Below are 21,369 nucleotides of genomic sequence, written 5' to 3' on the forward strand. Positions count from 1 at the left end.
TACCATTCTTGTTTTCTGAAACATCTTTTTGAAATGGAGCTGTAAACAAGTACCACATAACTCTAAAAGAGTTATGTTGGATTCAGATCTGCTGACTGGGAAGGCCACTGAAGAACACTATCATGCTGGAAGTAGCCATTTGAAGATGTTTAATTGTCCATGAAAGGATGTAGTATCTCAGTGGTTAAGTTGCTGGACTACTGATTGAAAGGTTGTGTGCTTCAATCCCAGGACCACCAATCTGCCACTGTTGGGCCCTTGAGCAAGACCCTTAACCCTCAGTTGTGTAAATGAGATACATGTAAGTTGCTTTGGATAAGGGTGTCTGCCAAACATCCCTCGCCTTTACACCACCGGATTGTTGACACAAGGCAAGCTGGATCCATGGATTCGTTCTGTTGGTGCCAAATTCTGACCCTACCTCAAGATTCATTAGAACATTTTCACAACTGTCCAGATTTGGTGAACCTATGCCCACTGCAGCCTCAGCTTTCTGTTCTTGGATAACAGAAGTGGAACCTTACCTACTCTTCAGCATTAGGGTTCAATATATATAATATTGAATATATGCTGATCAGGCATAACATTATGACCAGCTGCCTAATATTGTGTTGGTCCCCCTTTTGCTGCCGAAACAGCCCTGGCCTGTCATGCACTGTGTATTATTCTTCAACAATTTGAGCAACAGTAGCTTGTCTGTTGGATCGGATCACACAGGCCAGCCTTTGCTCCCCATGTGCATTGATGAGCCTTGACCACCCATGATTCTGTCACCGGTTCACCACTGTTCCTTCCTTGGACCACTTTTAATAGATACTGACCACTGCAGACTGGGAACACCCCACAAGAGCTGCAGTTTTGGAGATGCTCTGATCCAGTCGTCTAGCCATCACAATCTGGTCCTTGTCAAACTCGCTCAAATCCTTACGCTTGCCCATTTTTCCTGCTTTTAACACATCAACTTTGAGGACAAAATGCAGAAACTTGCTCCTTAATATATCCCACCCACTAACAGGTGCCATGATGAGGAGATCATCAGTCTTATTCACTTCACCTCTCACTGCTCATAATGTTATGCCTGATCAGTGTATAATATATGTAATGTTTTATGCATTCTGAAATGCTAGAGGGATTATGTGAAGGGAGTTACTGTAGACCAATTTGATCCAGTCTGGCCATTTTCCATTGGCCTCTATAATTCAACAAGGAATAACTCCTAAATATCCAAGAGATGTGTTCGATTTAGATATATAATACTGCCTTTGGATTATTTGCAGCCAGGTTTATATGAGGAATCCTTATTCCCAATTAAGTTATTACAGTAAGCTTCTGAAGTAAGTGCTTCCACAAGTAAATATCATCACTGGTAACTGAACGGTGCCCAATACTGCTTACTATAGTACATAATATTACGAGAAATAGTTAGTACTACATTAAGTATGTTAAGTATGTGTTTTGATGATCCTCATAAAGATAGCTGAACGCCTTTTTCCCAAACACGGTCTTCAAACGCTCGCGGCTCTCAGCCAATCAGCGGCCGCCTGTCAGCGCTCGGTTATTCACTCTGAGCTCTGCTGGACTGGTCATAAAGTATTGTTAGAAAGTTTGTAGAGCTGACTTAATTCAAGACACTGTCTTTCGGTAAACATGCTTTTTCCATATATCGCTATTGTTTGTCTCGGAGTCCTGCACAAAACGTTGCACGCGGAGGGAAGCGGCGACGTGCTCGAGCTCGGGGACGCGGATTTTGAGCGCCGTGTAGCCGAGCACGAGACCCTGCTCGTGGAGTTCTTCGCACCGTGGTACGCAGGATTGATTAAAGTGGACCTGATAGATATAGAGTTTGGTATTTCTACTTAAAATGAGACATTATATTTGTAGTAAAGGCATGATTTTGTACTGGTCAGTAGCCGTGTTAGGGTAACCACTTGGTTGGTGTGTGTTCTTATTGGGAATGTGGCTGCTGTGGAAGAGCTAACTTTACATCAATGGGAGCTCTCCAGTTTTATACGTTCACAAGTATATACCACTTTATATACCATCAAATGGAAATAAGATGGATTTTCTTTAGTCACAGAACTTTTTATTCCATTCGCAGTGAGTTGGTACACAATGATATTGTTTATAGCCCTGCTTTTTTGGTGTGTGTGTGTGTGTGTGTAAAGGTGATCTTGATAAAACCACATTTAATTCTAGTGACCCGTCCAAAAAGCAGATACCAATAAACCAATAATAAATAAAACTTGGATAATGGTGGGTTTCATTTCTTAATGTCAAATGGGCTATTTATGAATTTTAAAAAGATCTGTAGTTCATATTTTGGTATATTACTTATTATGAGGGTATTGACCTGGATCATACTATGAAGGTAGCTCAAGTGGTTCAGGCTCTGGGTTGTTGACCGGAAGATCAAGGTTAAAGCCCCAGTACCACCAAGCTGCCACTGTTGGGCCCTTGAGCAAGGCCCCCAACCCATCCTGCTCCAGGGGTGCTGCATCATGGCAGACCCTGTGCTCTGACCCCAGTCCCCAAGCATGGGATATGCGAAGAAAGAATTTCACTGTGCAGTAATATATATGTGACAAATAAAGACAACTTAACTCTATAACTTGGGGAGGTGGTGGCTCAAGTTGTTAAGGCTTTGGGTCGTTGACCGGAAGATCGGGGATTCAAGCCCCAGCACTGCCAAGGTGCCACTGTTGGGCCTTTGAGCAAGGCCCTTAACCCTCTCTGCTCCAGGGGTGCTGTATCATGGCTGACCCTGTGCTCTGACCCCAACCTCCAAGGATGGGATATGTGAAGAAAAGGATTTCGCTGTGCTGTAATGTAATTTTATTTTGACAAATAAAGGCTATTTCTGATATGAACAGTATGCAAGGGTTAAGAGTAACTCAGGTAGTACTCTTCTTAGGAATGAGAGATGTATGTGCCATGTCAAGTCATTAATGCTTCAATTTTCATTCTGTCCACTGCACTCAAAGGTGTGGTCACTGTAAGAGGTTAGCCCCTGAATATGAAGCTGCTGCTACCAGGTTAAAGGGCAAAGTGCCCCTAGTGAAGGTAAGCACATGTACATATCACTGCATCAACAGCATTAATCTTTTTGAACTCATGTTCAGACTTGATCGTGTTCTGCATGCTAGTGGAGGTTTAGATTTGCTTTGTCTGTAGTTTATTGCATGTAGAAATAATTGTTAAGCACCTCTCAACAGTCTTATGTCTGTACTAGAATTAGCCTACATGTACTTCACTAGAAAAAAATTATACACACAAAATGGTAAAATATAGATTTATTTTGGAAAGTCTTTGCTATCTTAGACAGTCATACAATTTTGGAGATCTGCTATGCAAAACAGATTTCCAACCCAGTTCTATTCAGTGGGTTTGTCACAGTGTGCATAACGAGGTCCTTTTTTCCTTTACTAGGTCGACTGCACTACAAACTCTGAGACATGTGAGAAGTTTGGGGTGAATGGGTATCCCACTCTAAAAATCTTCCGAAATGGTGACGAGGCTTCTGCATACGATGGTCCTCGGACAGCAGGTGTGTGTTTTTAATTTGAATATGAATCCATATGAAGTTTGATCATGTAGTTATGCTTTTGAACTATGATCTCCATAGATGGCATTGTGAGCTATATGAAGAAGCAGTCTGGCCCAAGCTCTGTAGCTCTACACACTGAATCGGAGTTGGATACTTTCATAAACGATTTTGATGCCAGTGTTGTGGGTGAGTTATTATATTACTATCCATATTATGATTATTGTAAAAAAAAAATGCTGACAGAAATGGATTAGCTTATGTGTTCATATGTCAGCACTAGAATCGGTTTGTTGAATTGATTTAATCAGTGATAGGCAGGGATTGGACAATTAAATTGAAATACCTGGTTTTACACCACCGTAATTCATTAGTATGGTGTAGAGCCTCCTTTGATGGACAATGCAGCATCAGTTCATCATGAGAACAACAGATACTGCACAGTGGACAGAGGAATATTGAGCTATTCTTTTGTTCTTTCATAAGTGGCAGAGTCTATTGTTATTTGCCTAGTAGGAAACTGCACACTTGTGATTCCCCTGCTACCAGTCCTAACAGCCTCTAAAACTCTAAGGAGAATTTAGACTCTGCCACTTATGGTTTTGAGTCAAAGTGAAAGGAGTGTGCTTTGTGTTCCAGGCTTTTTTTCAGGAAGTGACAGTCTGGAGCTTGCTGACTTTCTGAAGGCCTCTAGTGCCTTGAGAGACAGCTATCGATTTGCCCATGCCACAGACCTGGGAATAGGACTAAAACATGGTGTGGACGAAGAGTATGTTGAATATTGATTTAAACATAAACACATACAGAAAGAATGTAAATTTATATTTGTGGTGATATTAATGCTTTTTTGTATCTTTAAATCCCCCAAGGTGCATCCTCCTTTTTCGGCCTCCACACTTGAATAACGTGTTTGAGGATAGTGTGTTGAAGTTTGCCGACCCTGTCTCAACCTCAACGCTACGCACATTCCTCAGAAACAAGATGTCTGTTCTTATGCCAGTCAACATTTTGCTTTGTTTTTTTGCAGAATATCAAAGCTTGAGACAGTATTTGAGTCATCAAAACAGCACTGTATTTTATCCAAGAAAATTGTTAACAATGCCATCTATATTTGCGTGTGACTCTCATCCACATCAATTTCCCACTCTTGGCTAATTCAGTGTTTTTGATTGTTCTCTTTTCTCTATTACAGTTTTGGCCTTTGTCCTCATCTGACCACTGAGAACAGAGACAGACTAAGAGAAACTGATCTCCTTACAGCTTATTACGATGTTGATTATGTGCGGAATCCAAAGGGTACAAATTACTGGCGAAACAGGTAAAGTGTGCCAGTTTGTGATACAGTGTGATTGGGTCTAAATCTCATGAGATTGCAGCTCTTACTTGTAATACCTAAACTAGTTTTTGATATTTTTTAGTTTGCTATTAATAAACTTAACTTGGTTCTTCTTTTCAGGGTGATGAAGGTGGCGACCCGGTTCCTGTCTCATGGGTTGAGCTTCGCTGTGGCTGACTGGGAGGAGTTTCAGGAGGAGCTGGAGGAGGAATTTGGACTGCAGTTGTCTGATGGAGGAGAGATGCCCCTTATCAGCATCAGGACCAGAGCAGGACACAAGTACATTATGCAGGAGGAGTTCACGTGAGTTTCCTTAAAAGTATGCTAAATTACCATTATAAAACCTGATCACAAATTTTAGAATAGATAGTACTCTTGTACTTCTCTTGTATATTACTTTGGACAGTATAGAATGATCAATTCTGGGGACCCCATGTCTTGCATAGTTTAGTGATTACATTGCTTTAACAAAGGATGCCTCAAGCAGCAAACTTTCGAGCTTTTTATGAGCTGAATCTGTCATCCCCCAGGCCTAGTAGTGAAAACGTTTGCTGTTTTTCACTTAGCCACAAGGAGGCATTGTTGAGTTAATGAGACGCCAATGCATTTTAAAGTTGTGCCAATATATATATATTGTGTTTCTTACGCTTCTTTTGTCATAGGCGAGACGGTAAATCTTTGGAGAGGTTCATTGAGGATTATTTTGCCAATCGCTTAAAGAGATACATCAAATCTGAGCCTGTGCCAGAAACAAATGATGGTCCTGTCAAGGTGTGAACACAGAGCTCTTGGTCATTTGTTTAGTAATGTTCTATTGCTGGTTATTTTTATTTTAAAAAGAGTCACATCATTAGGATTTCCTTTAACACAGGTGGTGGTGGCTGACAGTTTCAATGAGATTGTGCACAATCCAGAGAAAGATGTACTGGTTGAGTTTTATGCTCCATGGTGCAGTCATTGTAAAAATCTGGAGCCTAAATATACAGAGCTTGGAGAAAAGGTATGGGGAATTGTGAGATTGACACTGTACACCATCGACTCTCTGACCAGTGTATAATATTCTTTATCATCTAATATTTTAGCTGTCTGGTAATTCCCACATTGTCATTGCCAAGATGGATGCCACTGCCAACGATATTCCTCCAAATTATGATGTACAAGGGTAAAGCTGGAATCTTTGTGCTTTAAGAACAAATTCTTTATTGATGTTGCATTTTACTGAACATGGATATCACTTTTGTCTTTTAGCTTCCCAACGATTTATTTTGCTCCTGCTGGACAAAAAGACCAACCAAGGCGTTATGAGGTACATATTATAGAGTTAAAAATCTGAAAGAGCAGACAACATACAGTTAAAAATCCACAGTTACAAATCTACAGTTAATTAATGGTCTGTATATTGAACACATTAGAAGGACCTGAATTTGTATTTTATGTGTCCCTATTTTGTCTCTTAGGGTGGACGTGAGGTCAGTGACTTCATCAGCTATCTGAAGAAAGAAGCTACAAATCCACTGGTCATTGGCAGTCTAAGGGATGACCTGTGAATTTGACCTGACAATGAGAAAAGTCCAATACAAAATCTCTGTCGACACTGTGGGGACACAGACAACATGAGTGTCATTTCATCCCCAAATTAGCACTCTTTTTTTCCCCTTTTTTTTTTTATAACAGGCTATAATATCATGAAGCAGGTAACATGAAGCTGCGCTACCATTGCACACATGGACTATAAAACAACTGTAATTAAACTGTAATTTCATCTATAGGAATACACATATAATTGAAATTGTATTTCTGCAGTTTTCTTACAAATTTTCTTACAATTTTCTTTGTATTGTGAATGCTCAGGAAATTAAGTGTATTTTACACTGTTTTAAAGGTTTTATTTATGTTCTGTATCAATATATTGGGAGCCAATACCCTGTATATATTGTCAACAACAAAGAATAATAATTTTAAGATATTGTTATTTGAGATCAGAACTAAGGAAAACATACAGTATTTGGCAAACTTTGTGTAACTTCACTTAATTTATATATATATATATATATATATATATATATATATATATATATATATATATATATATATATATATATATATTATTTCAATATTTCAATATAACCCTATTGAAAACCTCTGGAATGTCATCAAGAGGAAGATGGGATGGTCACAAACCATCAAGCATAACTGAGCTGTTTGCTTTTTTGCAAAAAAACGCATGCAAATCGGGGTTATTCCTCCAAATACTGATTTCATAATGTTATTTAGCCAAAGCATTAACACAATTTGCATTTTGTTTTATTTGAGTTATTAAAGCTCTGCAAATGGTCTTGGGTTATTTTGATGTGTTGTCATTTCCTTTAAATATACACTCTAAATAACAATAGTTATATTTTGAGTTTAGGAGAAATATTGTCAGCAGTTCACTAAAAATGAAACAAAACTGTTCATCTCACCAATACATGTGAATATGTAATGTGTCACAGTCAAATACTGCCCTGCATTCTTTTTTTTTTCCCTTTGCATCTTTTGCATTTATTTATTAAAATGCCAGTGTTTTATTTGGAGATGTCTAACTCTGGACTGTTCATTTGGATGTTGTGGCCTTCTGTGACATATCTGTATTGCAATAATCACTGTCAGTCAGTGCACAGATAATATATTTTTAGCCCTTCTCTAGATAACCAATTTGTCAAAAGTTAAATGTCTTTTTCCTAAGTTATGCTGAGCACTTGCCTAATGTGTTTATCCTAATACATCGTTTAGTAGTTTACATCCTGAACACCAGTTAAGATATACACTGATCAGGCATAACATAATGACCACCTGCCTTATATTATGTTGGTCCCCCTTTTGCTGCTAAAACAGCCCTGACCCATCATGCACTGTGTATTCTGACACCTTTCTATCAGAACCAGCATTCACTTCTTCAGCAATTGGAGCAACAGTAACTCGTCTGTTGGATCGGATCACACGGGTCAGCCTTCTCTCCCCACGTGCATCAATGATCCTTGACCGCCCATGACCCTGTCACCGGTTCACTACTGTTCCTTTCTTGGACCATTTTTGATAGATACTGACCACAGCAGACCGGGAACACCCCACAAGAGCTGCAGTTTTGGAGATGCTCTGATCCAGTCATCTAACCATCACAATTTGGCCCTTGTCAAACTCACTCAAATCCTTACACTTGTCCATTTTTCCTGTTTCTAACACATCAACTTTGAGGACAAAATGTTCACTTGCTGCCTAATATATCCCACCCACTAACAGGTGTCATGATGAGGAGATAATCAGTGTTATTCACTTCACCTCTCACTGCTCATAATGTTATGCCTGATCGGTGTACTACTTATGTAACACTACTATTTAACAGACTCTGTAAAAGATCAGTAACATAAGATATTTACAGTTTTATTTTTTTGAATCTGGCAGAAATCCCAAACCTCATACCTACTGTCTGAGGAAAGTGCTACACAAAATAAAGTGACAATGCTCGGACTCATCACTACACACCCTCTTTACACACTGGGCTGTATTTGGCTTCCTTCTCTTAAATCTGCACATATCATTTTTATTAAAAGGACGTGAATCCTATTGTCATACAGTGTGCTTTTTTATATTATTATTGTTGTTGTTTGGAAGCTTGTTTATTTTACATTTTTTTTATTCATTCAAATGAATTTCTTTATATGGTCCGTTACACACTCGCTGCAAGTTCACTAGAAATTTCTGGCACGCTCAGCCATGGCCCGCCCCAACACCAGTCATCCTCACGCTTTGATCCGCTCTGTCCCGCCTATAACGACGAACAGGTCACTTTGATTGGTAAAGAATAAAGTCTATCACGATTTCTTTCTCGTTCATTGGTGGAGAGCTGTAGTGAGTCTCCGGCCACGCCTCAGTCTTCCTTTCTTCTCCACACTGCGTGCGGATCTCTGTGCCGGCTAACGAACCACGCCGCAAACATGATGGGGAGACCGGTTCTCGTGCTTAGTGAGACGCTTTCCTTTCTATGTCTTTTAATACGAACTTAAACGCCGCTATATTAACGGCACTACAGATAACTCAGTATGATAGATTCTATGTCTGTTTTCATGGTAACTGATGGAAGGCTAACATGCTAACTGGCACGGCATGGGCCTAGCTTGGTCATCGGCTAACTAGCTCATCCGGCGCTTAGCTTAGCTTTCTTGTCAGTCTGTGGTTAGCTTTCTGTATTTTAGCATGCTGTAATTAGCCTGCTGGTTTTGCTGTGCCTGCAGATGGATAGCTAATGCTATAATTTGTATTATACAGTGATAGCTACCGAATGCACCGTTACACTGCAGTATATTCTGTTATAAGGAACTGTAGCTAACCGGGTTTGGGTATTAGGTTGTGATGTTACTGAAGTCATGGTAATAAAGGCAGTCAATCAAAACTGGTTCTGAATGATAGTTTAGTTTTAGCAGCCCCAAAATGACATGCAGTCGTTTCTGTGGTACACTAACATTTTCATTTGATTATTGTAGGCCAGAATATGAAAAGAGAGTCTGGCAGGAAGGTCCAGATAGGAAATATTAATGCAGCTAAGGTAAGTCATTCATTTAAGGAACTCGTACACATCTCATAGACCCTTGAGTTACACCCTTGTCTTTTGTTTTTCAGACTATAGCAGATGTCATCAGGACATGTCTGGGACCAAGAGCTATGATGAAGGTGTGTAATTGTGAATTATTTTCACTTAGCCTCAGCATCAGATCCATACTGACCAGTTATTGTGGATTTTGCTGTAGAATTGGAAGCAGGTGCCACACCCTGTAACGTTATGTTACTGTATTTCCAGCTGAATAGAAATTACTTTAAAAATCACCCTACACACAACCGCTCCAAAGATTTATGCAGTGTAGAACTAAGGCATTATCACTTATCTGTGGTGATTTGACCACAAATGGGTGTGTCTAAATAGGGCTCATTGCATCTTCTTGGACAGCACTGAAGTGTCTTGTCTGTCTTGGTTTCATTGTGAATACACCACTATGAATGCTTGTAAACAAAAATCTTTTTTGTTTTGAGCAGATGCTGCTGGACCCTATGGGAGGAATTGTCATGACCAATGATGGCAATGCCATCCTGAGAGAGGTACTAAAACATTTCCAGCAGACTGATAAGTTGTTGTTCGCTCTGGTGCTCCTTGGTTGACGGCTTTATCTCTAACCTTTTCCTTCAGATTCAAGTACAGCACCCTGCCGCCAAGTCCATGATCGAGATCAGCCGTACTCAGGATGAGGAGGTGGGAGATGGCACTACTTCTGTCATTATCTTGGGTAAGTTGTGTTTTCTTCCATTTGTAACCATCTATGAGTTCTCTAAATACTTTGCCAGTTTGATGGGGAGTCAGTTTTTAATATGAAATGAATGAGATACTGTTATGAATATCATCAGTGGTCACAGTATAATAAAAACCTGCATTTGTATAGCTGGAGAGATGCTGTCGGTGGCTGAGCAGTTTCTGGAGCAGCAGATGCATCCCACTGTGGTAATCAGTGCTTACAGGCAGGCTCTGGATGACATGCTCAACACGCTCAAAGAGATCAGGTAGTGTCTCTTTCCAGACATGCTGAGCTTGCTCAGGCTGATGAAAGTGTTTGAGGGATTATTCATTTATATGAACAGTGCTCAGTGTGTGTTTGAAAAATTGCATTAAATCACAAATATCAAACAACATGATTCACATTCACACTCAAGCTTTGGATGATTACTTGTTCAGTAAGCTGGATCTTTTTTCCCCACAGCACTCCAGTCGACCCAAATGATCGGGACATGATGCTGAAGATCATTAACTCGGCCATCAACACCAAGGCACTGAGTCGCTGGTCAAGCTTGGCTTGTAACATTGCTCTGGATGCAGTGCGCACTGTGGAGCTGGAGGAAAACGGCCGCAAGGAAATTGATATTAAAAAATATGCCAAGGTGGAAAAGGTAGGGGTCATTTTGTTTTCGTCAGAGGAGGGAAAAAAAACATTGAATGTGAATGATGAATTCATATTCAGTATGAATTCTTAAGTATTAAGTAGCTCATATGGCCATTTGGCTGTAATATGCTTTTCTTCCTGAAAATGCATTAAAGGTTTCTGAAGTCAGCTAGTTGTCTGTTCTGGACTGTTCTCAGGAGGGCCCCTGGTGTTCTTTCCATTGTAATATGACTATAGTTTTGTATTAAATAGGATTTATCTTTGTTCAGAGTTTAGGCATGTGCCACTAAGTAATGCCATGCTGGTCATTCAAAATGCAGTTGCATAAACACATGTGGGGTGTTGCAGTAATGTAAAAACGCAAAACATTGTCAAAGATTCATGAGTAAGAACCATTCTCAAATTTAAGGCAAAATATGTATAGATGTCTGCATAGATATTTTAGGTTATGGTTAAAAAATGCTAAAGGGAAACAGCTTACAATCACTGTCAACTGTAAGCTTTTCTTTAAACCAAGACAAACAACTACATTTGCTTTAAAAAATAAAAAAAACAAAACTATATATATTTAGGTTCTTAGACCTATGTGAACAATGTACTTAAGGAGGACAGGCTTTGTTAGTTTAGTGATTTAGCATAAACTAAAGGAAATCTGACTTATTTTAAGGCTTTTTTGGGTTTGTGTAGGTGCCTGGTGGGATCATTGAAGACTCATGTGTGCTGAAGGGGGTTATGGTAAATAAAGATGTAACACACCCCCGTATGCGCCGTCTCATCAAAAACCCTCGCATTGTGCTCCTTGACTGTTCCCTAGAGTACAAGAAGGGTGAGAGCCAGGTAAGACAGGAGTATACACCAATAACATACACTCTCTCATTTACAGCCACACACAGCTTCAGCAAGTGTTTAATAACACTTTTACTCTCTCCAGACGGATATAGAAATCACTCGTGAGGAAGACTTTGCCAGAATCTTGCAGATGGAGGAAGAATACATCCAGCAGATCTGTGAAGATATTATTCGCCTCAAGCCTGACTTGGTCTTTACCGAGAAGGGAATCTCCGGTACATACACACAGACGCACACACACACACAAGCACACACGCTCTGCATTTCACATGCCTAGAACATTACATGCTGTGATCCACACTGATAGCACTTTCATGAGATCTCCTAAATATCGTTTGCACCCTAGATCTTGCTCAGCACTATCTGATGAAAGCCAACATCACTGCAATACGTCGTGTCCGTAAAACAGACAACAATCGCATTGCCAGGTAAGACTGGAATTAAAGAGTAGTGCAGTCTTCCCCTATTATTATTAATTATGCTGGGGAGATTTATTATGAATTTACTTCATCCTTCAATGTATCTTCCTCTGTTCCTCAGAGCCTGTGGAGCCCGCATTGCCAACAGGACAGATGAGTTGCGTGAGGAAGATGTGGGAACGGGTGCAGGCCTGTTTGAAGTGAAGAAAATTGGTGATGAGTATTTCACCTTTGTCACTGAGTGCAAAGACCCCAAAGCTTGCACTATTCTGCTGAGAGGAGCCAGCAAGGAGATCCTAGCGGTAAGAGACATTAAGCAAGGCATTTGTATGCTTATCCATGCCCACCATCGATCTGTTGGTCAGAAATTCCCAGTGGTAGCTTCCACTGCTTCTAAACCTCTTCCAAACAGTTGGCAGAATGTTAGTCATGGGATTGTAAAAAAAAGATGATATAGTGTCTCACCAAAGCTGTTCTTGTGTCAGTTTGTGCAGAGGTTAAATATTATTGGAGCTATGCAGTTATAGGTATATGTATTTTCCGTGTGATAAGGATATTGTTTTTGCATAATCACAAATTCTTTCCTCTATAAATCAGATTTATATCTTAAAAACAGACACCTTTCACTGAAGAATTTATGAAATGGTGCTTCAAATTTTATTGGCTCCCTCTTGTGAGTCCCGATGTTCTAAATTGCTTGTGGTTTGTGTCCTAGGAGGTTGAGCGTAATCTGCAGGATGCAATGCAAGTGTGCCGTAACGTCCTGCTGGAGGCATGTCTGCTGCCAGGCGGTGGTGCTGTAGAGATGGCTGTGTCTCACAGGCTGATGGAGCGTTCACGAGCCCTCACTGGTGTTGAGCAGTGGCCCTACCGTGCCGTGGCCCAGGCCCTTGAGGTCATCCCCCGCACCCTCATCCAGAACTGTGGAGCCTCCACCATCCGTGTGCTCACATCCCTTAGGGTGAGTGTGATTTGTGTTTTTTCCCTCTCCCCTTCCACCTCACCAAATACAGTATGTGCAGAGAATTTATTTAATTCTCTCATTCTATGTGGCATGCTATTGTTTCTAAATTTCTAAAACTGTTAAAATGAAACTCCTGTTACTGCTCCAGGCAAAGCACACTCAGGAGGGCAGCACCTCATGGGGTGTTAATGGAGAGACGGGCACTCTGGCAGACATGGCTGAGCTGGGAATTTGGGAGCCGCTGGCTGTCAAGGCCCAAACGTACAAGACAGCAGTAGAGGTATACACTCTGAAAGTGTCACTTCTCTCATTCTGCAGTGTATATAATGATGGAGAAGAAAACAGTTAGATGTATTGCAGTTATTTTCAAAGATTTAACCCAGATTCAGAAAATGTGATTGTATTTATTTTGTTAGTTTTCTAATATTTTTGAATAATATGACCTTCAAACAGGAATAATACACACTGAGATCAAATCCCAAATGGGTTTAATTATACATGCTCACTACATAAGGTATAGCATAAAGCCACTGGTACCTACACACTCCATACTCAGTTGAAAACTAGGAGATCCAGCCTCTGATGATTGTGTGTTGAATGCTAAATGCTTCTAAATCACATTAAAGGCAAATTCTTTATTCCTAGACTAAATAACACCAGGGCCAAAAGATTTAGGAAGCTAATTTCAGTAGAGAAGTATTAAGTGGAAAAAAATCAACAAAATAAATGTAATTACATTTACTTAGATTTCATTTATAATTCAGATAATTAAAATATTTGAATAATGCTCACAATGTAAAAGTTTGACAGACTTAGTCCAAAAATATAACCTTATGTTTAGCATTATATACAGTAATTTTTTCAGCTTTATAATTTAACATTGTTTAAACTGGTTCTCTTTTAGTCTACATTTTTACCCAGTTTCATGTTTAATGATCTATTTTTCCCCACATTACTCCTATACCTCTCTTTCCTATGATGGTCATCATTATTGAGCTGTACTCTATCTTTTTAGACGGCCATCCTACTCCTGCGTATCGACGACATTGTGTCTGGGCACAAGAAGAAGGGAGAGCAGAACACAGGGGGAGGACAGGGAGCTGAGTAAACAGAAGTGAAGAAAGCAAGGCTGTGAGATCAAGAAGATGGATGTCTAAAATAGTTAACATTGATTTCTGATCGAATTGCCATCTTTAACACAACATTCTCTGGCTTTTATTCTACCATTAGGCCTTGCTTATGTAAAGATTTACTATGCTGTTTGTTTTCAAGCCCTGTGAGGATTAATTAAACAGACCTTTAGATATGTTTACATTTGTCGATGTGTATATGCATTCTGATCCATAGTTACCTGCTGGGGTTGTTACCTATTTTCTTCTACATTTCATGCTCATTAAGTCCCAACAGTGATTAAAAAGTCCTTTTGAAATGTTTCCACCTGCTGTCCAGAATGGTACAGTTCAAATCCATGAAGTATCCATGAAACATGATTTTACACATTTGCTGAAAAATGTCATTCCTATTTGATGAAACCAGAGCAAAATGTGTTATCAATGCATGTTACACAATGTAGAAGCTCTGACATCTTCATCTTAAGTTCCCTCTACACAAGTCACCATTTGGCCAGGAAGTACACAACTGACTTAAACAGATGAATATTTTTTTATTCTTTAGTTTGTGTTTTTGTAATATTCTGCTTTAGGTAAGATACACACTCACCAAAAACCTTAATAATAGTGGGTAGGCTGTTTTTCTCTAAATTTTAATTCCCCAAGATGCCTGAAACGTTCCTTTGAGATTGTGGTTCATGTTGACATGATTGCATCGCATAATTCCTGTAGATTTTCAGGTGCTCTTTCATGCTGTAAATCTCTCATTCTTCTACATCCCGAAGCAATTTTACTGGACCCAGATCTGTTGACCGGAAAGGTCACTGAAGAACACCGAACTTGTTGTCGTGCATGAATCCGGTTGGAGATTACCTTACATGGTGCATCACCATGCTGGAAGCAGCCATTAAATCATTTTTGAGTAAATTGTGGGCAAAAAGGTATGCACATGGACAGCAACAATGTGGCTTATCAAAAGGCTGGTGCCAGTCAAGTGATTGGTAAAAATGGGTCCATAGTGTGCCAAGAAAACATTCCACATACCTTTACCCTTCCTCTACCAGCCTGGGCTATTGACACAAGGAAGGTGGGCCCATGGAGCTTGTTTGTCTAGTTTGTATGCTTTTAGTCAATAGTTAAGGGAATGTAAGTATTGTGTAGAGAACTTCAACTCATTTTACAGGATCAATTTAATGTTGAGAACACTCAAAGTTGCAAAGTTAGTGGCTGAATCTGCAATGTATTGGAAACAGAGACAGTAGCATCAGGAAAATAGGAGAAATTTATTTGTGAAAATCTATAGAAACATATGCCAAGCTAGAAATATTATTTCTAGTTTACTTTGTTCAGTGCACATAAGTGCAAAAAAGGAAGTACAGAATAAAACTTTATAGATTAAAAGATTTTTATACATGCAATCATATGTTCTCTTTCTATATTAAAACTAATACAGAATTATACTTGGAACAAATAATCACGTAAACTATAACAGTGCATTCTCTTGTTTGCTCTATTGTTCAGCAGAGACGATGACAAATCTAAACAGATAGCAAAAACAGAGCAGGTTTACTTGCTCACTTTCTTGCCAAGTTGTAAAAGGCAATCACGTGATCACATGAGGCCTTGACTACAAAAAAAACCCCAAAACAAAACATAAGAGCAGATGCATGATTTACCAGGGGACTCCAACAATGCTCCTGCAATCACACAGCGACAATGCGATGGTTAAAATATGTGAGAGTTTGGCCTAGAGCCCCTGAAAAACTGCGTGCTGTGTGTGGACTGTCCCAACAGCAAGTGACAAGACAGAGACTTATCTCATCTCACTTATGGACTCTAGGACTGAAAGTCAATTACAAGAAGAGCCATGGTACATGTGTAGAACGCACATTTCACAAGCATGAATATTTTGAGGATAGACGAAAGAGCTATTGTGATTACAAAATTATCAGTTATCACACAATTTTCACACATGGCCTATATGCACTCTTTCTACATCTGCCAACAGTAACCATATTGGTAAAACTCAGAATGCTGCACCCTATTTTAGTTATCTGGCATTGTGCATTATTTGACTGTATGATAAACCCTTGTGATAACTGTGATACATTACCTACATGAAAGAAGCCACCCTGGCAGTCAGAAATTAAATAAGAGAAGGTTACACATGTACCTGTGGTTCTAAATTTGGAGGACTGCCAGGGCCACTGGATCTCTCGGGATAGTCAGCGTTGTCAGAGAATGAGTGTGACGGAGCTAGGGACCTTTTATAGGTGATATCGTATTATATACAACTTTCACTTAGAAGTCAACAATAAAACAAGCAAATGGGGGGAGAAAAAAAAAATCATTAGTTCTGAAGGAAACTGCCCTGGTGGTCCTCAATCACTACCGCATACATAGTCTTCTGTTATCACTGTTTAAGGGATACAATGACATGATTTCAGAGGAAATCAAAGTTAATTTGTCATAATCTTATTTACAAGAGTTAATACAAAAGCATGTAGAAATAACATTCATGCTCCTTAAGAAATTTAACACATTTGTTCCATCTCTGTCTGCCAGCTTGAAATTTCTTCTTCATACACATTTGGATAATCCATACCCAGCATCCCAAACTAACATTTATGGAAAAAGAAAAATCTGTACTGAAATAAGTAATAAGTAAGGACCATTTTTCAGGAATAAATGACCCACTTCAGGTATATTGCACACACAATTTCCACAAACATGCTACAAGGTTATATCTATATATTTTTCAACTCGAATTGGCAAGAAAAGAAAAAAATAAATCAGTTTGTTCTTTTGGCATGAGAAAAGAAACTAGAAGTCTATTTAAAAAAAAAACAAAAACAACAAAAAACATTTCCACATCTGCTTGTGTTGCATTCATAAGCAATTAAGCATTTAATTCTTGCTCGAAAATGCTCTGGAATTACACTCATTAGCAGTATTGTTCACATGACTGTAGCATCACTGAACAATCCATCATTTTAGTGAATCTTTTTTTTATTAATTGTCTTAAATTAGGCAGGCAACTGTACACAATTTTACCCTACATAATCCATCAAGACAGATGTGGAATGTTGTAACAATCATTCTAAGCAAAATCACAGCATGAGGTCCAGAATTTGTTTCAATTTGCCTCTAAGACAAATAAGACTTATTTTTCCAAAACTGGAGTACTACCTTTGCCATATACACAGGCATTTGATCTGTGTTCTCTGAAGCTGGCAAAAATAAGAGATAACTAACAATCAAACAGATGAAGAGACTCGCTTTTCTTTTTTCTGGGCCATCAGATCTTGATCTAGCCCCAGAACCTCTGCCTGTACTCTTGAGGAGGGTTGGGTGATTCCATCTCATCCTGGGCAAAGATTGAGCCAGCAGATTCAGCCATGAAGATAAAGTACAGGTTGGCCACCAACATGGTCAGCATAGGCAAGAAGGAGAACCCGAATCCAAAACCCCTCAGACTGCTGCCCCATGCTGCTGCAATCCAGTACACAAGCCTGTGGATTACACAAACACTGCTGAAGGCCAACACTGTTTATGTGTGCCTGCCAAGTGAATGAGTTACACACACAAACACACACACACACTAAACTGTAATGTATGAAAGGCAAACAACTAGAGGGGAGTATGCTACACACATTTTTTTGGTGTCTACTTTACACAGATATCTAGTTGCAAGTATCTAGTGTCTGTATAATCCCTGATTTACAGAATTTTCCATTTTGAGATATCCTAACACAACCTTGTGAATGGACAGGGAACAGCAAGGTGTTTTACACTAGAGGCGCAGGAATTTTAAGGAGAACGCATGGTGTGAGCTTGGATGTCACAAATCATCAAGGTGTGTTGTTTCCAATGATTTATACAATGGTGAAATAATTCCCCAATCAGAAGGTACTGACTAATTTTTTATCAAAGAATGACTCGTTATGTCATGATAATTATTGTAGCTCCTACTATTATTATTATTTTAGCAGTTGCAGACAAAAAATACTGAATGTCATGACTCCTGTAGTGGCACCATCACCCACACATCTGCAGAAAGGCATTAGGTTACCTGCCAATGGCAAAGACGATGGTGAGGAGAGGCACCAGTTTGAGAAGGTGCTGGTTCAGATAAGCAGCCATTACACCCAGCTGAAGGAAATACAGGAGGAAGAGTGAGACAGAGTCGTCAACGTATCGCCGGTGGATGTTCACCTCTTCAATCTCTCCATCACAATGAGGTTTCAGAGATCGGTAGCGCACACGGGAGATACCCAGCACCAACACACCTGAAGGAGTGAAGATCAGCACTAACTGAAATATCTGCATTGAGACCTCCAGTATACAGTATCTCATAATCAACAGGAAAGCGCTGCAATAATAATACCCTACAACAAATTTTTCCTTCACAGCTGCCTCCTTACCCAGGACAATCGGTATGACTGCAAAGACCGAACAGCGCAGTGTGTAAACCAGCCTTAGAGGGGCACTGTCCAGCAGAGGAGCATCAAAGGGTAAGAAAGTGTGACCACCCCACACCAGGACAGGGAAGATCAGAGCTGACATGAATATAGACACTCCCATCTTCAACACATCACGGTATGTCCCAGCACATGAACCTTGAAGAAAATGAAGCCATGAGATATTGGATTGCTTTAAAATTACCTGGGGAGAGGATTTTGATTATGATTATAAAGTCACAGGGTTAAAATATGAGATTTCCTTTTTTTTTCAGAGATACGTTAAGTAGCATCTTTTAAGAATTCAAAACAATTATGTGTAATATTTGTGATAGCAGTTTTCCAGTTCTATTCAAGGTTATCAATAAATGGGGAGTTGAAAAGATGCTTGTGTGTCTGCTTATAATCACATTTACACTACCAAAAAAATATAAAAACAAACAAACAAAAAAGGTTTTTCGCCTCACAAATTTGCAACTTGTTCTGTTGGTGATATTCATGGTAGTATCCATCTGGAAGTGTGTCTTGCTGTCCAAGGAAGCCATCATTCTCCTCCTCCCACAATTCTGACCTGCACCTGGGTGGCGCAGGCATGCTGGTGGAGCGCAGGATGCTTACACTTGGACTGAAGACCCCAGCTGCTTTCTCTGGCATACTGTTTAACTCCTCCACCTCAATCTCCAAATGTGGAACCTTCTCTCTTTGCTCAGGCTGCTTTCCCTCCACGCAGTCTTCACATGCTGCACGCTTTTCTCGCCCACCAAACTCTCGCTCACTCTCAGTCCTGCTTACTCCTCCACGGAGAGAGCCGCTATCTGATCTCTCACTCTCCTTGTCTCCTACAAGGTCCATTTCTCTCTGCTCTGGACTGAGATCAGATGCTGCATTTTCTATCTTGCCAAGTTGATCAGCCTTGTCTCCAGGCCAGGGCAGTGTGTTTGGCTCCGTTTCAGCACCAGCGAGCTTTTCTTCTGTTCTGTTCATGTCTGCATTTATCTTCTTTTCTGTTTCCCAGTCAGGAGCAGTGGGTTGTGGTGTCAGAACTAGAGGATATTTGACCAGTGGCACAGAGTCTGAAGAAAGGTCCTCAGACATCTTGAATTACAATAGTATAGACTTATTTTGCAGTAGGGGATTAAATACCATCCAAGAGTTCATCTCTCAGAACAGGGATCACGTTTGAGTTTCTCCTTTCTGAAAAAAAGTAGGTCAGTAGGATACATTTTAAACAACGTACCAAAATAAATGTTTGTTATTGATGTTGTTTTTAAATCAAGCTGTTAAGGTCGTCACACTGAGCTGAATGACCGTAGTTCATAAAATACACATTTGTGTGCCTTTCTAATTATCTAAATATTATCAGAATTTTAGTAAATAACAACATTACTCCTGATTTTGACCAAATCAAACTTAAATTTACTGCCATGACACAAGTTCAGACACAGTTTCCCAGTTCTGTAAAGCTTTAACAATTGAAAACAAATCGATAAATTAAAAAAAAAAAAAAAAATCTATTTCCCAGTTTATTATATTAACATATTTCTGTTTAGAGTGTATTGCAGTGATAACAATAATAATAACAATAAGTTATTATTATAATAACAACAACAACAACAATAATAATAGTTATAATAATAATAATAATAATAATAATAATAATAATAATTATAGCAACTAAACAGCAGGGAATACAATATATTTAATTTCTTCAACTGTTTCGAAGTCTAAATCTAGTCTGAATAACACTAGGTATGATATGATTGTCAGTATTAAATGTGACACAAGCCAAACTATGAAGGAATGGTATACAGAGACTTTTAATAGCTCTTGTAGATGGATCTTTAAAAAGGACATTTTTAGGGAACAGAATAAATTCTGCTATTATAAGAGCAAGGACTTTTAGTTACTTAAGGACTTTTTTAGTGATCTGATACATTTTTGGCCAAAGCCATTAACCAATTGTGTTTTTAAAACAATAATAGCAATAATAATAATAATTGAAAATAAACTAAAACTCTTATGTTTCGGGTAATGATCTTGACGTATTTTAACTGATTTTGTGGATTTAACATCTTGATAATTCGACATTAATGGGCTTTTTGCCTTGGTGACACTTCCCATGTGCGATGGCGACACTGAGAAACTTTCAGTAAGCGATGGCGACACTGCAGCTCGAGACGCCACGCATTTTTATTTCCCAAACACAAAACAAAACACAAAAAGCCTGTGGAAATCAAACTACAACATTAAAATAAACCATTATAAAGGAGAAAACGCCAGCGACGTTCTTTATAACAATTTAGCTTAAAAGAAAACAGTCACAGGCCCACATACTGCCTATTGATACCGACAGGTCTTTCGTCAAACCGGACAGAAAAAAACCCGGAAGTCAGCAAACATAAACTCGATAATCAAACACCAACAAAAGATCAGGTTTAAGTCTTTATGTTTCCATTACACTTACCCAAAATTCAGTATCATACATAGCCCGGAGGTTTGGTCAGTTTTCCCAGCGAAACGTGTTCTTGGTCTTTTTTAGGAATTTTTCCGGAAGTAAAGGTTCAGGTGTGTCCAGGTGCCTTGCAGTGTGTGTGTGTGTGTGTGTGTGTGTGTGCGTTAACTCTCTTTCTCTTGACTCCATGCGCCTTCTACTGGCTGGATCTCACTTGTCCTGGTGTGGGAACTGTCATAGACCACAATTCGGAATATTCCCAGTGTAAACTCACAT

At 39.3% G+C, this 21,369-nt stretch overlaps 3 protein-coding genes across 3 annotated transcripts; 2 read left to right on the forward strand and 1 right to left on the reverse strand.

The window, feature by feature from the left end:
- Positions 1 to 564: 564 nt before the first annotated feature.
- Positions 565 to 6,900, forward strand: pdia7 (protein disulfide isomerase family A, member 7). Its single transcript, XM_058392132.1, has 13 exons — positions 565 to 1,802; positions 2,982 to 3,060; positions 3,427 to 3,544; positions 3,623 to 3,730; positions 4,181 to 4,310; positions 4,411 to 4,524; positions 4,734 to 4,859; positions 4,998 to 5,180; positions 5,540 to 5,648; positions 5,749 to 5,877; positions 5,960 to 6,039; positions 6,126 to 6,183; positions 6,335 to 6,900. Exons 1-13 carry the CDS (start codon positions 1,648 to 1,650, stop codon positions 6,422 to 6,424), a joined length of 1,479 nt encoding a protein of 492 aa, XP_058248115.1. The 5' UTR covers positions 565 to 1,647; the 3' UTR covers positions 6,425 to 6,900.
- Positions 6,901 to 8,781: 1,881 nt separating this feature from the next.
- Positions 8,782 to 14,384, forward strand: cct3 (chaperonin containing TCP1, subunit 3 (gamma)). The gene is made up of 14 exons (XM_058388991.1): positions 8,782 to 8,879; positions 9,398 to 9,459; positions 9,534 to 9,584; positions 9,945 to 10,007; positions 10,096 to 10,192; positions 10,346 to 10,463; positions 10,661 to 10,847; positions 11,528 to 11,677; positions 11,772 to 11,904; positions 12,036 to 12,117; positions 12,230 to 12,410; positions 12,824 to 13,069; positions 13,221 to 13,352; positions 14,088 to 14,384. The coding sequence occupies exons 1-14, from the start codon at positions 8,852 to 8,854 to the stop codon at positions 14,178 to 14,180; spliced, it is 1,623 nt and encodes a 540-aa protein (XP_058244974.1). The 5' UTR covers positions 8,782 to 8,851; the 3' UTR covers positions 14,181 to 14,384.
- Positions 14,385 to 15,445: 1,061 nt separating this feature from the next.
- Positions 15,446 to 21,253, reverse strand: tmem79b (transmembrane protein 79b). Its single transcript, XM_058389002.1, has 5 exons — positions 21,106 to 21,253; positions 19,109 to 19,835; positions 18,606 to 18,800; positions 18,254 to 18,470; positions 15,446 to 17,693 (listed from the first exon to the last, which is right to left on the reverse strand). Exons 2-5 carry the CDS (start codon positions 19,734 to 19,736, stop codon positions 17,492 to 17,494), a joined length of 1,242 nt encoding a protein of 413 aa, XP_058244985.1. The 5' UTR covers positions 19,737 to 19,835; positions 21,106 to 21,253; the 3' UTR covers positions 15,446 to 17,491.
- Between the last annotated feature and the right edge of the window lie 116 nt (positions 21,254 to 21,369).

The sequence above is a fragment of the Hemibagrus wyckioides genome, linkage group LG01 (assembly GCF_019097595.1).
Source record: "Hemibagrus wyckioides isolate EC202008001 linkage group LG01, SWU_Hwy_1.0, whole genome shotgun sequence".
NCBI classification, from domain to species: Eukaryota; Metazoa; Chordata; class Actinopteri; order Siluriformes; family Bagridae; genus Hemibagrus; species Hemibagrus wyckioides.

Bases quoted from the DNA above. Each gene is read 5' to 3' on its own strand.
- tmem79b (XM_058389002.1), bottom strand. From the start codon at position 19,736: ATGTCTGAGGACCTTTCTTCAGACTCTGTGCCACTGGTCAAATATCCT. The intron at 18,801-19,108 runs GTGAGGCGAAAA...ATTTTCTTCAAG, and splicing joins ACAGAACAAGTTGCAAATTT to GTTCATGTGCTGGGACATAC. The intron at 18,471-18,605 runs GTAAGGAGGCAG...TCACTCCTTCAG, and splicing joins AGTCATACCGATTGTCCTGG to GTGTGTTGGTGCTGGGTATC.
- pdia7 (XM_058392132.1), top strand. From the start codon at position 1,648: ATGCTTTTTCCATATATCGCTATTGTTTGTCTCGGAGTCCTGCACAAA. The intron at 4,311-4,410 runs GTATGTTGAATA...AAATCCCCCAAG, and splicing joins AAACATGGTGTGGACGAAGA to GTGCATCCTCCTTTTTCGGC. The intron at 4,860-4,997 runs GTAAAGTGTGCC...TCTTCTTTTCAG, and splicing joins ACAAATTACTGGCGAAACAG to GGTGATGAAGGTGGCGACCC.
- cct3 (XM_058388991.1), top strand. From the start codon at position 8,852: ATGATGGGGAGACCGGTTCTCGTGCTTA. The intron at 11,905-12,035 runs GTACATACACAC...TTTGCACCCTAG, and splicing joins TACCGAGAAGGGAATCTCCG to ATCTTGCTCAGCACTATCTG. The intron at 12,118-12,229 runs GTAAGACTGGAA...TCTGTTCCTCAG, and splicing joins GACAACAATCGCATTGCCAG to AGCCTGTGGAGCCCGCATTG.